Source organism: Heterodontus francisci, chromosome 38 (genome assembly GCF_036365525.1).
Source record: "Heterodontus francisci isolate sHetFra1 chromosome 38, sHetFra1.hap1, whole genome shotgun sequence".
Lineage (NCBI taxonomy): Eukaryota > Metazoa > Chordata > Chondrichthyes > Heterodontiformes > Heterodontidae > Heterodontus > Heterodontus francisci.
In genome coordinates, this window is record NC_090408.1 from 33,338,258 (window position 1) to 33,361,535 (window position 23,278).

At 43.7% G+C, this 23,278-nt stretch overlaps 1 protein-coding gene and 1 pseudogene across 2 annotated transcripts in view; both read left to right on the forward strand.

Annotated features, from left to right (window-relative positions):
- The window catches only part of kif7 (kinesin family member 7), a 38,638-nt gene that overhangs the window by 14,106 nt on the left and 1,254 nt on the right, over positions 1-23,278 (forward strand). For both annotated transcript variants that reach the window (XM_068018056.1, XM_068018057.1), the window contains exons 7-17: positions 1,810-2,003; positions 2,974-3,101; positions 4,791-4,985; positions 5,711-5,913; positions 7,907-8,104; positions 11,656-11,781; positions 13,414-13,590; positions 14,296-14,511; positions 20,421-20,627; positions 20,967-21,165; positions 21,878-22,042. In XM_068018056.1, coding sequence (XP_067874157.1) covers positions 1,810-2,003; positions 2,974-3,101; positions 4,791-4,985; positions 5,711-5,913; positions 7,907-8,104; positions 11,656-11,781; positions 13,414-13,590; positions 14,296-14,511; positions 20,421-20,627; positions 20,967-21,165; positions 21,878-22,042 — 2,008 coding nt within the window. The remainder of the gene's footprint in view (positions 1-1,809; positions 2,004-2,973; positions 3,102-4,790; positions 4,986-5,710; positions 5,914-7,906; positions 8,105-11,655; positions 11,782-13,413; positions 13,591-14,295; positions 14,512-20,420; positions 20,628-20,966; positions 21,166-21,877; positions 22,043-23,278) is intronic.
- Positions 10,010-10,752, forward strand: LOC137352510 (histone H2A.Z pseudogene; annotated as a pseudogene).

The following is a 23,278-nucleotide window of genomic DNA, read 5'->3' on the forward strand; positions in this document are numbered from 1 at the left end:
TGGAAGCTCAGTCATTGATTATGTTTAAAGTAGAGATTGACAGATTTCTAAATACAAATGATATAAAAGGATATGAGGATAGTATGGGAAAAAGGTGGATGATCAGCCAGGGTTGTGTTGAATGGCAGGGCAGGCTGAATGGCCTGCTCCTGTGTTCCTATGTTCCTAGCCACGCTGTTCCAGTACAGCTGCAACACTGGCATTTGCCCGATGATGTGGAAAATTGCCCAGGTACGTCCTCTCGACAAAAAGCAGGACAAATCCAATCCGGCCAATTACCGCCCCATCAGTCTACTGTCGTTCATCAGCAAAGTGAAGGTGTCGACAGTGCTATCAAGCAGCACTTAAATAGCAACAACCTTCTCACTGATGCTCAGTTTGGGTTCTGCCAAGGTCACTTGGCTCCTGACCTCATTACAGGCTTGGTTCAAACATGGACAAAAGAGCTGAACTCCAGAGGTGAGGTGAGAGTGACTTCCCTTGAGATCAATGCAGCATTTGAGCGAGTACATCAAGGTGCCCTAGCCAAATTGAAGTCAATGGAAATCAGGGAGAAAATTCTCCACTGGTTGGAGTCATACCTAGCACAAAGGAAGATGGTTGTGATTGTTGGAGGTCAATCATCTCAGTCCCAGGACATCACTGCAGAGTTACTCAGGGTAGTGTCCTGGGCCCAACCATCTTCAGCTGCTTCATCAATGACCTTCCCTCCATCATAAGGTCAGAAGTGGGGATGTTTGCTGATGATTGTACAAAGTTGCAACTCCTCAGATATTGAAGCAGCCCATGTCCATATGCAGCAAGACCCGGACAACATCCAGGCTTGGGCTGATAAGTGGCAAGTAACATTCGTGCCACACATGTGCCACGCAATGACCATCTCCAGCAAGAGAGAACCTAACCATCTCCCCTTGATATTCAGTAGCATTACCATCACTGAATCCTACACTATCAACATCCTGGGGGTCGCCATTAACCAGAAACTGAACTGGACCAGCCATTTAATTGCAATGGCTACAAGAGCAGGTCAGAAACTGGGAATTCTGTGATGACTAACTCACCTCCTGTCTCCCAAAAGCCTGTCCACCATTTACAAGGTACAAGTCAGGAGTGTGATGGAATACTGTCCACTTGCCTGAATGGGTGCAGCTCCAACAACACTGAAGAAGCTCAATACCATCCAGGACAAAGCAGCCCACTTTATTGGCACCCCATCTACCACCTTCAACATTCACTCCCACCACCAACGATGCACAGTGGCAGCAGTGTGTATCATATACAAGATGCACTGCAGCAACTCATCACGCCTCCTTCGGCAGCAACTTCCAAACCCGCGAAAAGGGCAGCAGATGCATGGGAACACCACCACCTGCAAGTTCCCCTCCAAAGAAACACACCATCCTGACTTGGAACTATATCGCTGTCCCTTCACTGTTGCTGGGTCAAAATCCTGGAACTCCCTTCCTAACAGCACTGTGGGTGTACCTACAACCCAAGGTCTGCAGCAATTCAAGAAGGCAGCTGATCACCACCTTCTCAAGGGCAATTCGGGATGGGCAACAAATGCTGGCATTGCTAGTGATGCTGTAAACCCATGAAACAAATAAAAAAACATTTTAAAAAACTTGCTATTGAAAGTTCAGCACCAAGCGAGGGGAGACTTCCATACTTTACTTCTGACTTTGATTCAGACACTAGTACCAATAATCTAAGGTCTGTGTCTTGAACCACTGCAAAACCTTATTTTTGTCTATTTGTATTCTCGTTTGGCCACAAATTGTGTAGCCCTCTATTTTCTTTTATCAATAGATTTGTGGAAATGCCTCTTCCATGGAGCATACAGGTACTGGGTTTCGCAGCAGCAATCACTGCCTGCAGAGGAGCCTGGGGAACGGGGATTTTATGCTTCATGGAGACTTCAACAAGGTCTGTGAATCAACGGTGTTTCAATCTGATGAGGAACCAGAGGAGGATGAGTCCTGCAGAAGTAAAGGAAAAAGCAGGTAAGAATAACTAAAGTGACTAAAGTAAAGTTTCTTACTTGTAAGTTACACATCAAATGCACACAGATTTATTAAGCATGTAATAATAAACAATACACTTATGGAAAAACCTTGCAAGATTTGGCTGGGAAATTCAGTACACATTATGGTGTACTTTGCTGGCCAGACCTTTGAATTCAAAAATATCTAACACCCACACTTTATATCTTTTGTCCAACCCTACTACATGACAATTCACATTACGTTGAAGATAGTTACAGAGAAATTAATGAACAATCCTTCTGCAGATGTTGCCTTATCGGACTTAACAGTCCCTAGAATATATTTCCATCCCAGGGTTAAAGTTATGCTCCCCGAATCAATTGGAACTATAACTTTTTGAATGGATGGTGAAAACATAGTTTTGCCCATCAACTATGTAGCAGGTACCTCCCCATCATGTCTTCATTAGCCTGGCATGACACTTAACCATCATAAAGATATCGTACACCTCCTGCTTCCCTGTGAAGCTGAAGAGATGTATGGGGTAGGGTCTGCTATGTTTTCTTTATCTTCCAAGGCATGAACAAAAAAAGAAAGCTTGTCTGTCCGCTGCAGAATTTCTTATCAACTAAAGCCCTATGATTGTCTCTGCCTGGAATTTCTTTTAATTAGGTTTGCTGTCTAAACTGACATTGTCCTTCACTGGATTCTATATTAAATGGCATTAACCAAAGTAAAGCATGCCTGTCTTCTGATTACACTTTTATTCTTCCAACAGAAACTCACATAACAGGCAAAAGCTAAAAGTTAACATAAATAAATTAATATACAGGGAAATAAATAGCTGTACCTTAGTACCAGTTTGATTAACCCAAGTGGAGAAGCAAAGGCTGAACGTCCTGTGTAATATTCTGCTGAGAAATTAAAACATTTTTAAAGATTTTGTATTTTTGTGATGTCCTGAGATTAATTCTTTGTCCCTTGATAGACACCAGATCAATCGGACCTGGACAAAAAGAGATGTTCCTGGAATGATCAGCACAGTGAAAAGCAGAAGCAACCTCACCCAGCTCCGAGACAGTGATTCGAGCAGTCCGCAAAGTGAAGGAATGAAATGTATGCAGTTTCTTGTGGTCCAGTTACGAACGTACAGCCAGAACAGCAATCAGTCTGTTTAATTCAGGGAGAATCCACTCTTTTTGTACTTCCTCTGTTATTTCTAAATACCTTGCCTCCTTTCCAGAAGGTAATGTCTGCCACCATGGTGCAGGTTTCATAGTTGCTAATTGTCCTCTGGTATATCACCCAAGTGGTCGCACTTCAGGTAAAAGCATAGATCATAAGTAAGCAGGATTGTGGAGAGTATCAAAGCTAAGTCAGATTGACACTTAGGCATAGGTTTCCACCCTCAGACCCTTAACTGGGCCACATATCTCAGGACCCTTCTCCTGCTATTGGCTTAGGCCTGTCGCAGTGTCTGGATGCAGGTAGGTTCTGTGTTGCTTTCAAAGTCGGGTTTTTTAAAAAGTAAAGTATTTGCTCCACACTTGTCCAACTGCTATCTGGCTGCTGCCTGAGCATTTGTACAGACCTCAGAGACAGTTAAGAGTCAACCATATTGCTGTGGGTCTGCAGTCATAGGTAGGCCAGACCATGTAAGGATGGCAGATTTTCTTTTCTAAAGGACGTAAGTGAACCAGATGGGCTTTTACGACAATTGATAGTTTCATGGCACCATTCCTGAGACTAACTTTTAATTCCTGATTTTTTTTAATAGATTGAATTTAAATTCCACCAGCTGCCATGGTGGGATTTGAACCTGTGTCCCCAGGGGCATTAGACTGGGCCTCTTGATTACTAGTTCAGTGACATTACCATTATGCCACCCTCTCCCCCGCCTATCATTAAATTCTGGATGCCTGGGGAAAACAGACGGCCCCAGTGACCATACGGGTAGTGTTTCCCTAATTTGCGTTTATCGTATGCCTTCCCACATTGTGACTGTTATGCTGCGGCAGAATTGACGCCTGGAAAACGGCATAGGAAGTGGTCGCGCATCTTCCTGTCCATTTTTCTGGATCCACCTGCCAAAAATTCACTGAAAAAATTGTCACATGCAGATATGTAGGCCATGATGTCAACACACTATTTTGGAAGGTAATACTCCTTCTTTAATTTATTTTCTTCCATTTACCCACTAGGTCTATTTGTGTCATCCACATCTAAGTGCTCGATCAAGCATTTGGCGTCCTCTCAGACCTTCACTGATCCTGACTTGAAACTAGTTGCTGGGAGGAGTGTTGAGTGCAGCCTGTATCGACAATCACTTTAATCTTGCCCTCTCTACGGAGAAGCACTCCACAGTGATAGGAGGTGGTAGTTCACAGGGTTGCACCCATATCCCAGTGGTTCATAAAGCCATATTTGACTACTGCAGCTCATTACACTGCCTCTCTATGTTTGAATGACAGGAGATCCAGAACACTTGGGCTTCTCTGACAATGCCATCATAGTACAACTATTGGGTCCCACTATCCTGATTGCATGCTTCACAAAGGTAACTATAACGGTAGACCCATCCCAGTGTGGGGCATACCCCCCAAAAATGAAATATAACTCCAGGATCTTTGTTTAGACGCACTTTATACCAGCAAGAGTAGGTGGATACCACTTAAAAATTATAAAATTTATAAAAGACCTTTTGCATGGCAGCCCTTAAAAATTTGTTGTTGTTAGTCTGTTCTGCTCAACATTTTTCATTGCTCCAGTTTGAAGGCTGAACCATGTTAATTTCATCTTCTGCAGCTCCACACAGAAGGGGAGACCAGAATAGGGCCCATTCTCCGCTGTTTTCTGATGAATTCAGGGAAGGTTCACCTGTATACCTTCCCACGCTGAAGAACTCTGAGTGGAGACTCGTGCAAGCACAGCACAAGATGCGGGAACTGGCCATCAACATCCGTATGAAGGAAGAATTGATCAAAGAACTCATCAAAACAGGTACAAGGGGTCAATTTTAAATTAGATTTATTTAAATGCTGGTGCATTGATCTTTTCTAACAGTCAATAAAATACGGATGAGGTAATTCGTCACTTTCAAAATTCAATTGATCTTTTTGAAATGTAAGTACCATTATATGCAAAAGGACAGTAACATTCTAGGAGAGTGCAGTAACACATCTGACTCTGTAATAATTAAATTTATATCTATATCTAATTTATTTAAAGGATTGGGTCTCTACCAACCTTCTGTCTGCACCATGAACTTACTATTGTCACTTTTCAATCACATATTTTGTGTCAACATTTTCTATTATAAGTTCCTATGTCTACATTCTAATGGAAAATGCTAATATAAACTCATCACTGTGATTGCACAACCTGGCCAATGGATTAATACAGTTGTCTCAAAATGCATTTTGAATTTTTTATGTTGCCATTTTTAATGCAGTAACTGAAGTTTCTAAAGGTTTACACATTTCGCAATAACCTGATGACATTTGTCAATTGAATTGTTTTTGTACCTTAATGCCTTCATTAAATACAGAACATTTTAAAAATGTTTGAAACCTCAAAACATCTTTTATAATTAATTGCAGCAGGTTCCCTGAACAAAATGAATGAGATATTAAGATTGTGGCAGGATATACAAGTAGTGAACTGTTACGTACTGTTAGTAATCCCATATATTTTCAGCTAAACATGGCTTGTGTTTGGATGGCTAGGGAGAGATGCCCAAGTGATGAACAAGCAATACTGTCGTAAGATTCGAGAGGTGGAGCAGGAAGCGGAACAGGCGAGGGCAGAGCTGACAGAGGCTCAGAAACAGCTCCAGGACCTTGAGGAGAAAGAACCCAGGGATCCTATGGAAAGGGCCAAGCTCCAGGAGTACCACAAAAAAATTGTTGCAGCACAGAGTAAAGTGCAGGTGCGTGAGGTGATGTGGCTGGCAGCATTACTGCCTCCAGATGAGACGGTTGAATTACACAATGAAGGTGCAGTGAACAACAGCAAGTGCAATTTCTGCTGGACCTAGGAGAAAAATATTGTAGTGTCATTGGGCCAGTATTTCAAAAGTAATAGTATAATATGTGTCAGGTCTAAGTACTTATTTTAAAATAGATCTTTGAATGGCGATCTGGTGTTTAGAATTGTGAATTCAGTATTTATTTTCAAACGGCAGTTACAGTTTTTTTTTGTGCCCAATCTACTTGTGTATCCCAGAGGAGCAGATATATTGAGTGCTATCACACAATCTTAGATGGAAAATTCTCATTTTTAGAGCACTGTGAACAGTTCTGTTCTCCATATTATAGAAAGGATATGGAAGCACTGGAGAAGATGCAAAATAGATTTACTAGAATGATATGAGAACTGAGGGGTTATAACTATCAGGAAGGATTGAACAGGTTAAGACTTTTTTCTTTGGAAAAGAGAAGACTGAAGGGTGATAAAGGTCATTAAAAGTATGAAAAGATTTGATAGCGTAAATGTAAAGAAGATGTTTCAACTTGTGGTTGAGATCAAAACTAAGGGTCATAAATATAAGATAGTCATTAGTAAGTCCAATAGGGAATTTTGGAGAAACGTCTTTACCCAGAGAATAGCTAGAATGTGGAACTTGTTACCACAAGGAGTAGTTGGGTAAATAAGGATAGATGCATTTAAGGGGAATCTAGATAAATGCATGATGGACAAAGGAATAGAAGGATGTTGTTGATGGGTTAGATTTAGAAGAGGGAGGAAGCTTATGGAGCATAAACACCGCCATGGACCTGTTGGGCCACATAGCCTGTTTCTGTCCTGTAAATACTGTTATGACGGTGCTTCTGTATTTTTTAAAAGTATTTTTTTGAGGACTCGTATTTTAGAATCACGGACATTCTTTTATTTGGGAAAACTGAAAAAGATTTAGTGGATTTTTGTGTTCACTGGGGTCATTAAAAGAGGTCATCGGAAGGTCTTTTGAACTTGGTTTGTCAACAACCCTGACTGGAGGTCACCTGTCTTCAGATAAATACCCAGCAGGGGCCTTTTGACTTGAAGAAAATGTTTACAGAGAAATGACATGTCAAAATTTATGAGGGTCAGAAGGCTTGACTCTTGAGATATTGTTTTTGGGTCTGCTTTGGACAGAGTGTTGGGGTGTGAACTGCTTTGAAGGGAGTTGAAGAAAACCAGCGAAGAGAGCAGTCACCATCAGCACTCTCTTCCATCTCTTTGAGAATCAAGTGTAAGAAACAGAGAAATTGATGCTGCATTCCTCCTGAAAGGCCTGCCAGAATCCACTGTTGTCGCATTTCTCCTGGAAAGCCTGCCAAGCTGATCTTCAATGTTGCCTGAGAAAGAACTGTTCTAGAAAGATCCCCGTCGACGCATATTTGGGATGTCAAACCAAAAAGGGACAACTGACGTCTTTCCAAATCTCTTTTTTCTTCAAGAATTAGCAAATATTTGGCCAAAGTACTCTTTTTGTCTTTTTTTTGTAACAGAGCTCTGAAGAGAAAATTTCTATTTTTCGACTAACCAGGGTGTGTGTTTGTGTGAGGCTAAGGTAAAAAGGGAACTCTCATATTTCAATCTGTGTGTTAATACTTTGCTTCACTACTGGTTAAGTCTTGTTTTATAATCTGATAATTTTGTTATTAGAGAAGCCTGGTTGGTGTATTTTATTCTGGGATAAAAATAGAGTCCATGATTGACCGTATCGGTAGCTGGGTGCACATTTAAATATATTTTGTGACCTGTGGAGAAGTGGAACTAGGAAAAACAGTGCACTCCCCCGCCTCGGTTGTAACAATGCTTTGTAATAGATTTGTCCAGTTCTGTTTCCTGCTGCAATGGAGAAGGGTGAGATCATTTTTTTAATCGTAAAGCTGACTATCAGATGCTGTTAATCTTGACATTAATCCTGTCTCCAGGTGCTAAGACAGAAGAAGCGGGATACAGAACGACTCGTATCACTGTCATCGCAGAGTGAGCGGCGTATCCAAGAGATGGAGAGAAATGTGCAGCTAATGAAGCAGCAACAGGCATTGCTACAGAAAAAACTGAAAGAGGAAATGGATCAGAAAAGGCGACTTGAGACAGAGATGCAGAAAGGAAAACATCGAGTGAAGGTACAGCACAGTTCATGTTGGGGTTCTAAGGAGGTTAGATATATTGTCCTATCTTACATTTCAGAATTCAGTCTGTTTTTCTGTGAAAAGTGAAACCCAATGTGCTTTCCTCTGTATTTGAATGTAAGTGCAGTGAAACCTGTTCAAATGGACACCTGTAAAAAAAAAAAATGGACAATTATTGACAATCCCAAATAACTTAGATTGTAACAAATACAAGCTGCACCTTGAAATCACAGGCACTTGCAAATTGCCAACCACAGACAGCCTCCAGTACACCAAGTCTGTTTGCAACTTAAATATATACCAGATCGCAATTCTGAAATAAATACTTGGACCTACTAAACATTGTACACTTTTATTTTGAGTTCTCTGCATTTCAGATCTATCCTTCTAGAAATGAACTGCCATTATTGTAAGTAAAGACTTGTAGGTCAGCGCAAGATGGCAGCTGGTGAAAGAAACGGCTTTCACGGAATGCGAAGCTCTTTACCCAGCATCCATAGTGGAGGAGAAACCGATCTATCACTGGGACTGAATGCTTGCATGGTTCTATCTCAGGGATAGAACGGTTTATCTGCTACTATGGATGCTGGGTAAAGAATTCCCCATTCAACAAAACTAGGAACTGCACAAGGTAACACATTTCACTCCACCAGTATGTCAGGTACAGATGAACTGTAATAGCCCCCTAGCTTCGCAAACATTAGCAGTTGCAGCACATGGAGAGAGGGGGTCCTGGATGGGGGTCTACAGGACATTAATCTCAATTTGGCTGGGATGTCTCAGGCAGCTATCTTGCCCTGTGCACGTTACTAACATAGCGGATCCCAGGATCATAACACCCTCAATGGAAACGGATGGCGATGAATTACGAAACAAACAAAAAATGAACTGAAAACACATCGCACTGGTAAAGTTCCAGAGTTAGGCTCCATTCCAGGTGAGGAGATATGTGCAATTTTCTGGGATATTTGGCTCATCCAGTTTACTGTGGTCACTTACAGTGACCATTTTGAAAATAATGACAGCTGCAAATAAAGGACAGGTGATGCAAGTCCCTTAAAGTGTCCCTCATTTACAGGTTTCACTGTAGTTGGACTGAGATTGCACTAGTAACAAGCCTGTTGTAATGAGATGCAATTACATCCAGTCTATCCATCACTTGCAACGTAAAAGCAAAGTGCACAAAATTGTTTTTGCACTTGCAGATTTAGAAATTTCTGAAAGAAGATGTGAGCGCTCAGGAAGCAACATTAATTTGACAGGAAAATCCAGAGACATGCCCTGCATTGATGATTTAGATTTTTGACTGGTGCATTTTCCAGTACTTTGTGGAGTCTTATGATCAAAGTACTCTGGAGTAATGAAGGCGTATATGCTTCAAAACAGAATCTTATGGACCATTTTCAGCATCCTGTGGTTGTAGTTCCTGACAATGTTTTCAAAGATGATCGTTATTCTTCATCTGTACTAGAGTAGCAGTCAAGCATTGATGATTGGCATGTCTGTATCACATCCCTGATTTGCACACTTTACATCAGTCTTTCCAATATATTTTTATGAGTCCCTACTGTATATCTCCCTGACACACTTTACATGTTATTAGTTTGTTTCTCCAGTAGTTTACATGACCGATCACTGCAGCATTTCTCCCTTGAATCCTTGACGCATTTACGCATCACCAAATGCCATATCATCACAAGTTAGTACAGCAATGACCTGATTGCATAGCTATGCATGCAAACAAATTCTGGGCATTTGCGGAAGCTTCCCTGCATTCTGGGCCAAACTCAGGATGATGGTGAGGTAGTGCAGGAAGTTTAAATCCCAGAGTAATTTTAGTTAACAAATGCTGACAAGCAAAAACATACACAAACAAAAGAAGCACAAAGTTCCGCGCAGAGCGGTTTGAAAAAATAGTTGAGAGGACACGCGGTGGCAATGGCTGGCGGTAAAGCGGGTAAAGACTCCGGCAAGGCGAAGACAAAAGCGGTTTCCCGCTCGCAGTGAGCCGGGCTGCAGGTACTGGAGCTTGCAGGAAATGCTTCCAAAGACTTGAAGGTGAAGCGTATTACCCCTCGCCATTTGCAACTTGCTATTCGAGGCGATGAAGAGTTGGATTCCTTAATCAAGGCTACAATTGCTAGTGGTGGTGTCATTCCTCACATCCACAAATCTCTAATTGGCAAAAAAGGGCAACAGAAGACTGTTTGAGGATGGAAGCTTCCTTTTTTTTTAGGTTCATTACCTCAGGACTCCATCTCCAATTAATCAGCTGTAGAATTTATGAAGGATCTGGCTGGAAAGACACTGGACTTCTGAAAATGTGATCACATAGAAAAAACATTTTTATCTCAATAGTATTCAGGGGGATCTTTTTAAAGTAAGCTCAATCAAACTTCCCTGTGCACTGGTCTAGGAAAGCTAAATCTGGGACCATATCTTTATGGTGGAACTGTAATGGAGTGACCTGGAGGCATTCTCTAGTTACTGCCTTTTTAATAGAGCCCCTGTTGCAATGTTTTAAATGCAGGAAGAGCTCATTGCTTGTATAACTTTATTTTTGGAGTGGATTTAAATTTGGATTGTTTGTTCTGACTGTCTACTTTGAATGACTTTTCAATAAAATGTATAACAAAAAAAAAGTGTCAGCATGAAACTCTGATGGTTAGCATGTTTGATAGTGAGGGGAAAAGAAATTAAGCACATTCTTGATTTCCTTTGCTCCTTTAAATTTGCAGATTTTACTCTGTTCTCAGCAGGTGTGAGTGGCAAGCAACATACTATGTTCTGAACAGTGATCATGAGTTCCTTTGGAGAGGGATTAATTTCCATACAGGATACATTTTTACTTGTTGCTGTGATGGTGATTGCTGATGCTTTGTGATCTTTTGCTCAGGTATAGGAAGGGGATTTAGTGCAGGAAAAATGGCCTGCGATGCAGCTCAGCTTCACTGTCCACCCAAGGTGAAATATGTTGGTGAAACTTTCTCAAATCGTTTCCCAAATGTTTGGGTTCCACTCCCTCGAGGGATCCACTGACAGCTAGAAATGCTTTTGATGAAAGTCTTGAAGGTAGTCACACCATTTGGAATTTCAATAAACAAATTGAAGGGTATGCAAATAAATAGATAAAAGGAATGAATGGGAGAGATTAGGAAGCAGAACCAAAATATTGGTTCAAAGGATGGATTTTGAGAAGGTGTTTACATGTGGACAGAGAAGTAGAAAGGCAGAGGAATTTCAGGAGGAAGTTCCAAAGAACTTAACCAAAGCTGCCGAAGGCTGGGGTGAAGTGGGAAGGAAGACGCAAAAGGCCAGGGTCAGAAAACCAAGAGTGCAGACGAGGAGGTTGCAGAGATAGTGTTGGCTGTAGGGGAGAATGAAGATGAAGACGAGGATTTTAAACTTAATGTGTCAAGTGAGCAGAGCTAGTGATATCAAGATGATGGGTGATCAGGACGTTGTGTGGAACAGGATATGCCCAGTGGATTGTGAATGCCCTCAAAGGATAATGAAGTGCTTATCTTTCCTCCATCTATGTGCAGGAACTTGAAATAAAACATAAGCAGCAGCAACAGATTCTTAAGATTAAAACCGAAGAGATTGCAGCCTTCCAAAGGAAGAGGAGAAGTGGCAGCAACGGGTCGGTAATCAGCCTCGAAGAGCAGCAGGTAAAGTAATCCTGGGCCAGGAATAGCTCAGTAGTTTGTACCTGAACACAGTGCATTGGGAGTTTTGACTGGAGTAGCTCAACTTTACAAATGAAGTTTTATTTTTAACTGGGTTGCTTGTTTGTTTCCCTCTGATTTTTCTTGCCTTAGTTCTGTCCTGAAGGTGGTGATTCACTACTGGCCGAATAGCTCCAGTGTCAATGAATGAACTTCCATTGAATTTATATTTTAACTGTAATAGATGTGTCTGTTTTAGTATTTAACAGTTGCCACCTTCTCAACAATTTTACTGATGTGTAGTTATTAATTTCACACAAGCAACTCGGCAAGTTACAAGTGAGCTAATAGAGAAAGAAATTCAGTGGCTGATCAAGAGGTTTCCTGTTTGTTAAAATTAGGTAAAACTTAACAAAACCCAGGACAATGCACTGCCCAGTGTTGAACTAAGTCACAAGGACCAGGATAGTTCCAGGTTCTCTCTCCTGTCTGTGGTGCATTCTCTGTCACAGCTGTACCGCCCCTCCCACCTAAATTGTCTGCTGATCCTTGCAGTCTAGGATCACACATTGCAAATGAGCAGTTGGTCAAGCTAATAAAGGGCTGCTGGAGTCCAGAGTACTCAGAGGCATCTTCAAGACAGAGGGGTAAAACAAAAAGATATTGACACAGTCTGGGTAAGACTTAACTTATGGACCTCTAAGCACATCACAGCCCTGAAAATCATGTGTCAGGATCAGACTGTCAGGCACCTTCACCATTGACCCTAAGAGTACCCACGATTGAGGGACATTCCCACTTCTGCATAAATCTGGTGGACACCCATGCCACTGTGGGCATATCTCGAGCACCTGCCAAAAGTTGGTGGGAGGACATGCATTGGAAAGGGCAAAGGTATTTCAGTGTTTGGTAGCTGCTGAAGCTGAGGTGAGATGGGGATGTTGTGTGGGGAGCAAGTATTGCAGTGCTGGGCAGTCATTTTTTTTCCATGTGCGCATGCTGGTGCCGCTAGCATGAGAAATATTTTTGCCCCTGTGCAAGTCACCCACAAAGATGGCAGTGTTCCACCCACAGAGATGGGGATCAGGGTCTGGACACCAGGTGGGCCCCACAGCCATCACAGGCGAGTTTCCCCTAATGTACCACCCACCCAGCAGAAACCAGGGCAGAGGAAGCTCCCCACCTGCAACAAAACGTTTATATAGAGCCTTTAGTGTAGCAAAACGTCCCAAGGCCCTAAGCAAGAGCTTTATCAATAAAAAAAAAAGTTTGACACTGAGCCACAGAAAGAGATATCAAGACAGATCACCAAAAGATTGGTCAACGTGGTGGATTTTAAGGAGCACCTCAAAGGAGGTTTTTAAAATTTAAAGCCTAGGGCATTATTTCCTCCTACCACAGCTACATTGATGTGGTAGGCCGCGGGAGGGATCCATGTTTGTGACAGAGTTTCTGCTCCACCATGCGACTGCTCACATCAGAGGCTGGGACCTGATGTGTCTGGGTGCTGACAGAATTGTGGGAGTGTGCCAAAAGGCCAATAGATTTTCATGACCCATGATTTCTTATGAGAGAAAAGCTGCTTTCTGAGCCCTTTGCTCTGAAATGTTTATTGACGATCTATTTTACTTGTAGAAAATTGAAGAACAGAAAAGGTGGTTGGATACTGAAATTGAGAAGGTTCTAGAACAACGGAAGGCGCTGGATGACCTGGAAGAGGAGCTGAACAAACGAGAGACTATTGTAGAAAAGAAAGAAGCCTTGCTGCAGGAGAAGAGTGGACTGGAGAGCAAGCGGCTGCTTTCCAGTCAGGTGAGAAACTGCTTCTATCAGTTGAGTGATCAAGAAGTTGCAACTCAGTCAGGTGGAAGAGCATGAGGCAAAGATTCTATCAGATTAGAGCCCAAGAGGGCACTATTCAGTTAGGTAAAAGAGGATGAGGCCAAAACCCTAATGGATGAACGAATAAGGTTGAGATCCTATTGGGTTAGGAGTTAAAACGGAGACCCTATCAGTTCAGAGAGTAAGCAGCCATGATTCAAGTACATCCAAGACTATCAAAGTTTTCTTTCTCCAATTTTATCCCATCCTCTCCTGAAGAAACTGACTCTTGTTGATGTGGTTCTACTATTGTCAGCAGCTGTTCCTTACCTCGTATATACAGTGCTATATATGTAAGCCTAAAGAATGAATGTTGTCAGAGTATTAAACTATGATCCTGCCAAGCCTGATGCCCACACATGCACTTACCAGCAGGGGTTGCTGGATACTGATCAGTTGTGGGAATGCTGGCTGTTTTTCCATTCCCAGCCAAGGCCAATTGTAACGCCCAGCTGAGATTAGCTTGTTCAATATGGACAGAGATTGAATCTGGGACCTCGTGGTCTGTATGGATCTGTGCTACACTGTGACAAATTTTGCTACAAACATCAGGAGATTATAAAGACAAATTTTCTGTCTTAGTTTCAATTCATTTTAAGGCCTCAACTTGTCCATTTCTTTTTATCCTTTCTTTAGGCTCTGAGCAATGACATTGTGAGAGTGTCAAGCCGCATTGAATCTCTGGAGAAGGAGCTATCCGAGAAGAATGGGCAGTTGCGTAATGGCAGTGCCAGTGACCAACAGGAAATCCGCGAGGAGATTTCCAACCTGCGGCATGAGAAGGATCAGATGATGAAACAGCGCACTGAGCTGGATGAGAAACTACGGATGGGAAACCTGCTGTCAGCAGAGGTGTGGCTCATCGTGAGAGAAATCAATCTGTTCAGTGGCATATTGTAACGTCATGCAGAGTTACTGATATGTTAGAATAATTGTTCCACCAGGTTAACTAAATAGTGTGTCCCTGAGTTGAGTTAAATGCACAAAGTCCTTGGTGTTCATGAGATGGCTGGCGCAGAACCATTTTCAGCCTATTCACTGTACAGTGGAATTGATATTGCAGTGTTGGTGAGTAACAGCACAGTGGATTGTATATTGATGCACAGTATCTGACGTACACTCCCAATCACGCTTTGTTCATAACATTTCTTTCTTTCTTTCTTTTGGGCCTCCTTATCTCGAGAGACAATGGATACGCGCCTGGAGGTGGTCAGTGGTTAGTGAAGCAGCGCCTGGAGTGGCTATAAAGGCCAATTCTGGAGTGACAGGCTCTTCCACAGGTGCTGCAGAGAAATTTGTTTGTTGGGGCTGTTGCACAGTTGGCTCTCCCCTTGCGCCTCTGTCTTTTTTCCTGCCAACTACTAAGTCTCTTCGACTCGCCACAATTTAGCCCTGTCTTTATGGCTGCCCGCCAGCTCTGGCGAATGCTGGCAACTGACTCCCACGACTTGTGATCAATGTCACACGATTTCATGTCGCGTTTGCAGACGTCTTTATAACGGAGACATGGACGGCCGGTGGGTCTGATACCAGTGGCGAGCTCGCTGTACAATGTGTCTTTGGGGATCCTGCCATCTTCCATGCGGCTCACATGGCCAAGCCATCTCAAGCGCCGCTGACTCAGTAGTGTGTATAAGCTGGGGATGTTGGCCGCTTCAAGGACTTCTGTGTTGGAGATATAGTCCTGCCACCTGATGCCAAGTATTCTCCGAAGGCAGCGAAGATGGAATGAATTGAGACGTCGCTCTTGGCTGGCATACGTTGTCCAGGCCTCGCTGCCGTAGAGCAAGGTACTGAGGACACAGGCCTGATACACTCGGACTTTTGTGTTCCGTGTCAATGCGCCATTTTCCCACACTCTCTTGGCCAGTCTGAACATAGCAGTGGAAGCCTTACCCATGCGCTTGTTGATTTCTGCATCTAGAGACAGGTTACTGGTGATAGTTGAGCCTAGGTAGGTGAACTCTTGAACCACTTCCAGAGCGTGGTCGCCAATATTGATGGATGGAGCATTTCTGACATCCTGCCCCATGATGTTCGTTTTCTTGAGGCTGATGGTTAGGCCAAATTCATTGCAGGCAGACGCAAACCTGTCGATGAGACTCTGCAGGCATTCTTCAGTGTGAGATGTTAAAGCAGCATCGTCAGCAAAGAGGAGTTCTCTGATGAGGACTTTCCGTACTTTGGACTTCGCTCTTAGACGGGCAAGGTTGAACAACCTGCCCCCTGATCTTGTGTGGAGGAAAATTCCTTCTTCAGAGGATTTGAACGCATGTGAAAGCAGCAGGGAGAAGAAAATCCCAAAAAGTGTGGGTGCGAGAACACAGCCCTGTTTCACACCACTCAGGATAGGAAAGGGCTCTGATGAGGAGCCACCATGTTGAATTGTGCCTTTCATATTGTCATGGAATGAGGTGATGATACTTAGTAGCTTTGGTGGACATCCGATCTTTTCTAGTAGTCTGAAGAGACCACGTCTGCTGACGAGGTCAAAGGCTTTGGTGAGATCAATGAAAGCAATGTAGAGGGGCATCTGTTGTTCACGGCATTTCTCCTGTATCTGACGAAGGGAGAACAGCATGTCAATAGTCGATCTCTCTGCACGAAAGCCACACTGTGCCTCAGGGTAGACGCGCTCGGCCAGCTTCTGGAGCCTGTTCAGAGCGACTCGAGCAAAGACTTTCCCCACTATGCTGAGCAGGGAGATTCCACGGTAGTTGTTGCAGTCACCGCGGTCACCTTTGTTTTTATAGAGGGTGATGATGTTGGCATCGCGCATGTCCTGGGGTACTGCTCCCTCGTCCCAGCACAGGCATAGCAGTTCATGTAGTGCTGAGAGTATAGCAGGCTTGGCACTCTTGATTATTTCAGGGGTAATGCTGTCCTTCCCAGGGGCTTTTCCGCTGGCTAGGGAATCAATGGCATCACTGAGTTCCGATTTGGTTGGCTGTATGTCCAGCTCATCCATGACTGGTAGAGGCTGGGCTGCATTGAGGGCAGTCTCAGTGACAGCATTCTCCCTGGAGTACAGTTCTAGGTAGTGCTCAACCCAGCGGTCCATCTGTTTGCGTTGGTCAGTGATTATGTCCCCCGATTTAGATTTGAGGGGGGTGATCTTCTTGATGGTTGGCCCAAGAGCTCTCTTCATGCCATCATACATTCCTCTGATGTTTCCGGTGTCTGAGGCCAGCTGAATATGGCTGCATAGGTGTTGCCAGTAGTCGTTTGCGCAACGCCTAGCTGTTCTTTGTGCAGTACTTCTGGCTGCTTTAAGTGCTGCGGATGTTAAATCGCTGGGGGCTTTCTTGTAGTTCAAAAGTGCAATGCGCTTAGCGGCTATGACAGGTTCCAGCTCTTCATTATGAGATTGAAACCAGTCTGCATTTCTCTTCGCACTTTTGCCGTAGGTGGTCAAAGCTGACTCATAGATGGCGTCTCTGATGTGGGCCCACTTGGTCTCAGCATCCCCTGTGGGAGTGTTTTGAAGGGCTGTTACAAGTGAATTTAGAAATTTTTGTAACAGCTGTGGGTGAGAAATTCTGCTCGTGTTGATGCGCGGGTGGCCCTTCTGCTTGGAATGATGCAACTTCTTTGGTCTGAGTCTAACCTTGCTGCACACCAGGGAGTGGTCGGTGTCGCAGTCCGCACTGTGGAAGCTGCGTGTGATTTGAACACTGTTTAAGGCGGCTCGCCTTGTGACAATGAGGTCTAGCTGGTGCCAACGACGTGATCTTGGGTGCCTCCATGAAACCTGGTGACAGGGTTTAGTGTGAAAGAACGAGTTGGTGATGCAGAGGTTATGATAGGTACACAACTCAAGCAGTCTCTGCCCGTTCTCATTCATCCTTCCAACGCCATAGCGCCCAAGGCAGGAGGGCCATGAGTCATGGTCGGCCCCAACCCTGGCATTAAAGTCCCCCAGCAGGAATAGGTGTTCGGTGTTGGGGATGCTGCTAATGATGTTATGGAGTTGTTCATAGAACTGGTCTTTAGCTTCAGGTGCGGAACAGAGTGTTGGAGCATAGATGCTGAGTAGGTGTACTGGACCAGAGGTGGTGAGCAGTCGGATGGACAGTATGCGTTCCGAGCCATTTGAGGGAGGCTCTATCATGCTGAGCAAGGAGTTTCTGATGGCGAAGCCCACTCCATGCTGTCTTGGTTCTTCAGGATCCCTGCCCTGCCAGAAGAAGGTGTAGTCTTGCTCTGCTAGAGAGCCACTCGCGGGGAGGCGAGTCTCCTGAAGTGCTGCAATGTCCACATTGAGTCTACTGAGCTCGTTGTTAATGATGGCGGTCTTCCGAGAATCGTTGATTTGTGTAAGGTCTTCCGACAGGCCAGGACACATAGTTCTGACGTTCCAGCTTGCAAAGCGAAGGGCTGGTACCTTCTTTCCTTTTTCCATGTTGTTTGGTGCGGTGTATCAGTCCACCTTTCGGGCAATGACCCTGAGCTCCAAGCACCCATTGAAGCAGGCAGACTGTGGCGGGACAGAACCTTATTGACCGGGGGCTGCCCGGTTTGAGGCGGGCGGTAGCTGTCCAGTGAGGTGCAATGTCCTCTCCCACCGACAAAGGCAACCCGTGGCGCCCAGTTTCTACGCCAATTTATCTGGACTTATAACCCGTAACTGCTGCCTTCCGTGTTGTTTCAGTCGCTGTGAGGCAACTATGGAGTGACCTCTCCATGGCGCATGCCTGGGCAAATTTATGGAGGTTGAGAGTTGCCCAGTCGTCAAAACCCCCCTCTCGGCCTTTCTGGTGGGGTCCAAAGGAGTGCAGGACACGACGTTTGGCACCAGTATGGCTGCAGGAACTGCCGGAAACATGCCAAAGGTGACACATGACATTCCTTTTGTTATAAAGCAGCATATTCTCTGTCAACCATGAGCAACACTATGGGATATCTGTTAATAAGCGAATAGAAACTATTATTTTACATTTTACAATAAGTCCAAAAATTGCAATAGGTCAGATTGACTGATGGCAGAATAAGGTAATGTCACCTGCACTGAGATCACGGAAAAAGGTGATGTCTCCTCGGAGGTCTGATTGGCTTTCTGATTATTATGTTGCCTGTGGTTTCAGGGACCGTTCAACTGGCATCTTTACGCCTCCTCCTCACTGATGGCAGGTATTTGTTTCTGTTTATCTCCCCCTTTCCTGAAGGTATTGATTTGTGTTGGGTTCCACAGGTGACTGCTGCCCTCTGGTGCTTCACCTAAGTGGCCCCTGTTAATGTGTGACAGCTCAGTACCTTGTCAAGTGATGCCCTCACCATTTGAGCCATTCGGGGGCACAGGTGTCTGCTTTTCAGTGGCATTCAAGAGAAAGATTGTCAGAATTTAAACACTTTCCCTGTTCTGTGTGTATGGATTAGTTCTGTAAAATTGAGATCTCATGAACATTTCAGCCAGGGCATAAAACTATAGTTACAAACGTCAGTGTAATGCTGATATTTATTGTTAAAATTATAAATATTCAAGTATTTATCCAATTCCCTTTTGAAAGTTGCTATTGAATCTGCTTCCACCACCCTTTTAGGCAGTGCATTGCACATCACAACAGCTTGCTATGTAAAAATTCAGATTTATGTTATAGCATTAAAACATATGTGTGCCCCATTGCTCAGAGGATAACTGCACTGCCCATTGTGGTACGGAGCTAAAGAAACCAGCAGGTCACATTTCCATCCCTGATCAGTGCTAAGTCAGCTGATAGCAGTTGGGCTTTGGACTAGGGAAAAGAAAAAAGCTTTCTGAACATTCTTTAGTATCTGCTGCTAGGAAGTGCATGCTCATGGACATTGAGTGAAGGCAGGATCAGACTCTTATCATAATGGCCCCCATAGTCAGATAGCCAAACCCCTGGACTCACACATAAAGAGGTACTGGATGGGAGCTGGTGTTCATTGAAATATAGCTTGGGAATACTCAGCACCTTCAAAGGGAAGAAAATTGGGGGTGGGTGGTAAGTAAGTTATTCTGGTTGTTATTGAGGTAGCTGGTGCTGGATAGCCCTCCCAGTGAGTCAGTGCTCCTCTATTAATAATAAATAAAAACAGAGAATCATAGAATGATACAGCGCAGAAAGAAGCCATTCGACCCATCGTACATATGCCAGTTCCTTGGTAGAGCTATCCAATTAGATGCAGTCCCCCGCTCTTTCCCCATAAACTTCTCTATAAATATTTAGCCAGTTCCCTGTGTAAAAAAGAAGCTTCCTCATTTCGCCTCTGGATCTTTTAACAATCTGTTTAAACCTTGTCCTCTAGTTACCAGCCCTTCTGTCATTAGAAATAGTTGGTCCTTATTTACTCTATCAAAACCGTTCATGATTTTGAATTTTCCGCCAAATCTCTCCTTAATCTTCTCTAGTCTAAAGAGAACAACTTCAGCCTCTACAGTCTCTTCCCATAACTGTGGCCCCCTCATTCCTGGTACCATTCTAGACAATCTCTTCTATACTCTGTCTAAGGCCTTGACGTCCTTCCTGAAGAGTGGTGCCCAGAATTGAACACACTGGTCCAGCTGAGGCCTATCAGTGCTTTATAGTGTAACTGGATAACAGTCAGGTCAGGCAGCATCTCTAGAGAGAGAAGCAGAATTAACATCATTGACCTGAAACTTTAATTCTGTTTCTCTCACTCCACAGCTGCTGCCCGACCTGCTGAATGTTTCCCTGCACTTTCTGTTATTACTTCAGATTTCTAGCAGCCACATTATTGTGCTTTTGTTTTAGTGTTCGTCTGTTGTTGCTCTCCAGGAAGAAAGGATCCTTTTCCAGCTGGATGAAGCTATTGAAGCACTGGATGCTGCTATTGAGTACAAGAACGAGACGATCACACGTCGGCAGAGGGTGCTGCGTGCATCCGCCAGCATGCTGTCCCAGTGCGAAATGAACCTGATGGCAAAGCTGAGCTACCTCTCAGCATCCGAAACCAGAGCACTGCTCTGCAAGTACTTCGACAAGGTAAGGAAGGGGCTTATCACCTTTTAATGTGCAGAACTGTTCACTCCCTTGCTTATTCCCTAGGAGACCCTTCTCCGGACACAGACGTTTTCAGCAGAGGAGTAAGGAGGAAATATGGGGGAGGAGACAATAAACTCAGCACTGATTATATCACTTCTGACATTGTCGAACTCAGCTTTGGGCTTGGACATTTGATCACAGGCTCAGATTGTTAGCAGCATTGCTTGCACCCTCCAGATGCATAGCATTTCTTATGTCACATTGGTCAGGTACAGCAAGCAGCTGTTGGACTGCGCTCTTTGCGGCATGTTCTGAAACAGTGTCACTATGTTCCTGCAGGTGGTGACGCTCCGAGAAGAGGAACGCAAGATGCAGCTGGAATTCATGGAGTTGGAGATGCGCACTGAGGAGCAGCAGAAGCTGGTTTACTGGCTGGAGGCAGCAGTGGAACGCCAGCGACTCGAGACGGATCGTCGCCTCACTCTCCAACAGAAGGAGCACGAGCGGAACCTACAGCTCCTGCTGCAGCACTGCAGAGGTAGTGACTGACTGCATCCATGGAGCATACATCGTATTGTACACTCTTTCGTATTATGCCCAGATGTTCTAATGCTATATGGCCACTATCCTTGATGTGCATTGTTTTATATTTTATGTATTTTCTTTTTTAATTTTAATAATTATCCTTTATGATCACAGCATTATGTTGTATGCTTAGATCCATTAGGAGTTGTACTGAATTTGTGCAACTCATTTCGCCTTGGCTGCTTCCTATTTGACAGAAGCACCATTAAGTGCCTCTCTAAGGCACACAAAGCAGAAGCCCCAGGTTCAGCTACTGTGCTGAGTTAAGTGATTTCTGCCAGGCAATGGTAGTAGGAGTGCTTCAATCAGCTTCAGTGTCACGGGTTAAAGAAGGGAAAAATCAGCCTGGGTTCCTTCTCGATCATTCCTGATCTCTATACAGAATGTGCATTTGTGGGGATGTCAGATGAGAACAGAATCGGCATTATTTGTGAATTTCCCCAGCTATCATGTTGACACTCACTATCTTGACTCACACATGAAGAACATCCAGGAGGTACCACAAGTTGCTTAGTATCTATAGAACTGTACTGTCACTGCATGCCAGAACTTTTGGAAAGGAGAGAAAGAACTGGCAACAAGGAAGTTTTTGATTAAAACCGCTGCACCTGGCGAAACCGTCCCAAGGCCTTTGCGGAATCATCTTTCATTGTTGTCTTTCACAGGGCAAATGGATGAAGGAATTGCTGGGAGTCAGAGGCAGTATGAGGGCTGGATCCAGATGCTGGAGAAGGAGCTTGTCTGGTACAAACGAGCCAACCATGAGCTGAACCTGAAACTGAGAGCGCTGTCCAATTATTTCTTGATTCAAACAGCAGAGAAGAGCAAACGTAAGGAACGGAGCATGGCAACAGTCACTGAAACTCCAATTAAATTGCAGCTTCCTCACACCCAGTTCTCAATCACTTGAATCATTTTACTTTATCCAGAGAGAAACCAGTGTGTGTAAGCCTTTCAGCAAAACCGATGTTATGTTTGCTAAAGAATGTGAGAGAAGGTCTGTCTTCCTCTGTTTTAATTTTTTTTTAAATTCCTTCTTATTTTCTCAGTTCTCATTTTCATCTGTTGCTGCTCTTCTTAAAATAAACCTGTCTATGAGTGAATATTAATGGGATGTAGAGTGATGCGGTCTAGCCTGAGGCACTTTTTATTTCTATCATCTTTACTATAAATCCCAAATCTCTCGTGAGTGAGGTGGATTATGCTCCTGTGTACTGCCCCTCAATCAGTCATAAATCAGACCACTGATAAATTATATCTAAAGCTTCTGTTTGTTGCACTTATTAAATATGAAGAAGAACTTGCATTGATATAGCACCTTTTCATACCTTCAGTAAGTCCTGTTGGTTTTACTGCCAATTAAGTACTTTTGAAATGTTGTCACTTGTTAAGTAGGCAAACACAGCAACTAATTTCTGATGAAAGGTCACTGACCTGAAACGTTAACTCTGCTTCTCTCTTCACCGATGCTGCCAGACCTCTTGAGTATTTCCAGCATTTTTTGTTTTTATATTAGCTAATTTATACACATCCACAAAGAGATAAATTACCAATTACTCAATGTTGGTGATGTTGGTTGAGGGATAACTGTTGGGCAGGATATTGGGAGAACCTCTCCTCCACCTCCCTGTTCTTTGAAAAGTTCCATGGGATCTTTTGCATCCACCTGAATAGGCAGACATGGTCTCAATTTAGCATCTCATCTGAAAGGTTGCATCAGTCGCATTTCTGCAATAAGTGTCAGCCTACCTTATGTGTTCAAATTCTGCAGTGAAGCTTGATCCGACGTGAGAACTGATACTTTGAATTTCAGAAAGGCCCTGGGGTCAGGTTGATACTTGCAATCTTTCGTATATTGTTAGCAGTAGTCACAGTGCCACAAGGAGGCACCAAATGGAGGTCAGATGGTACCCAGGAAGGGAGAGAAATCAAACAAAGTGAGGGATGTTCACCAGGTCCCCCTTGTGCATTTCTGTAAATCTGACCATCCAATGATTGCCTCGATGCAGGCCTCAGATATGTAGGGCTCAGTAGAAAAAGAGGTTGTGCCTGCTAAATGAAATCAT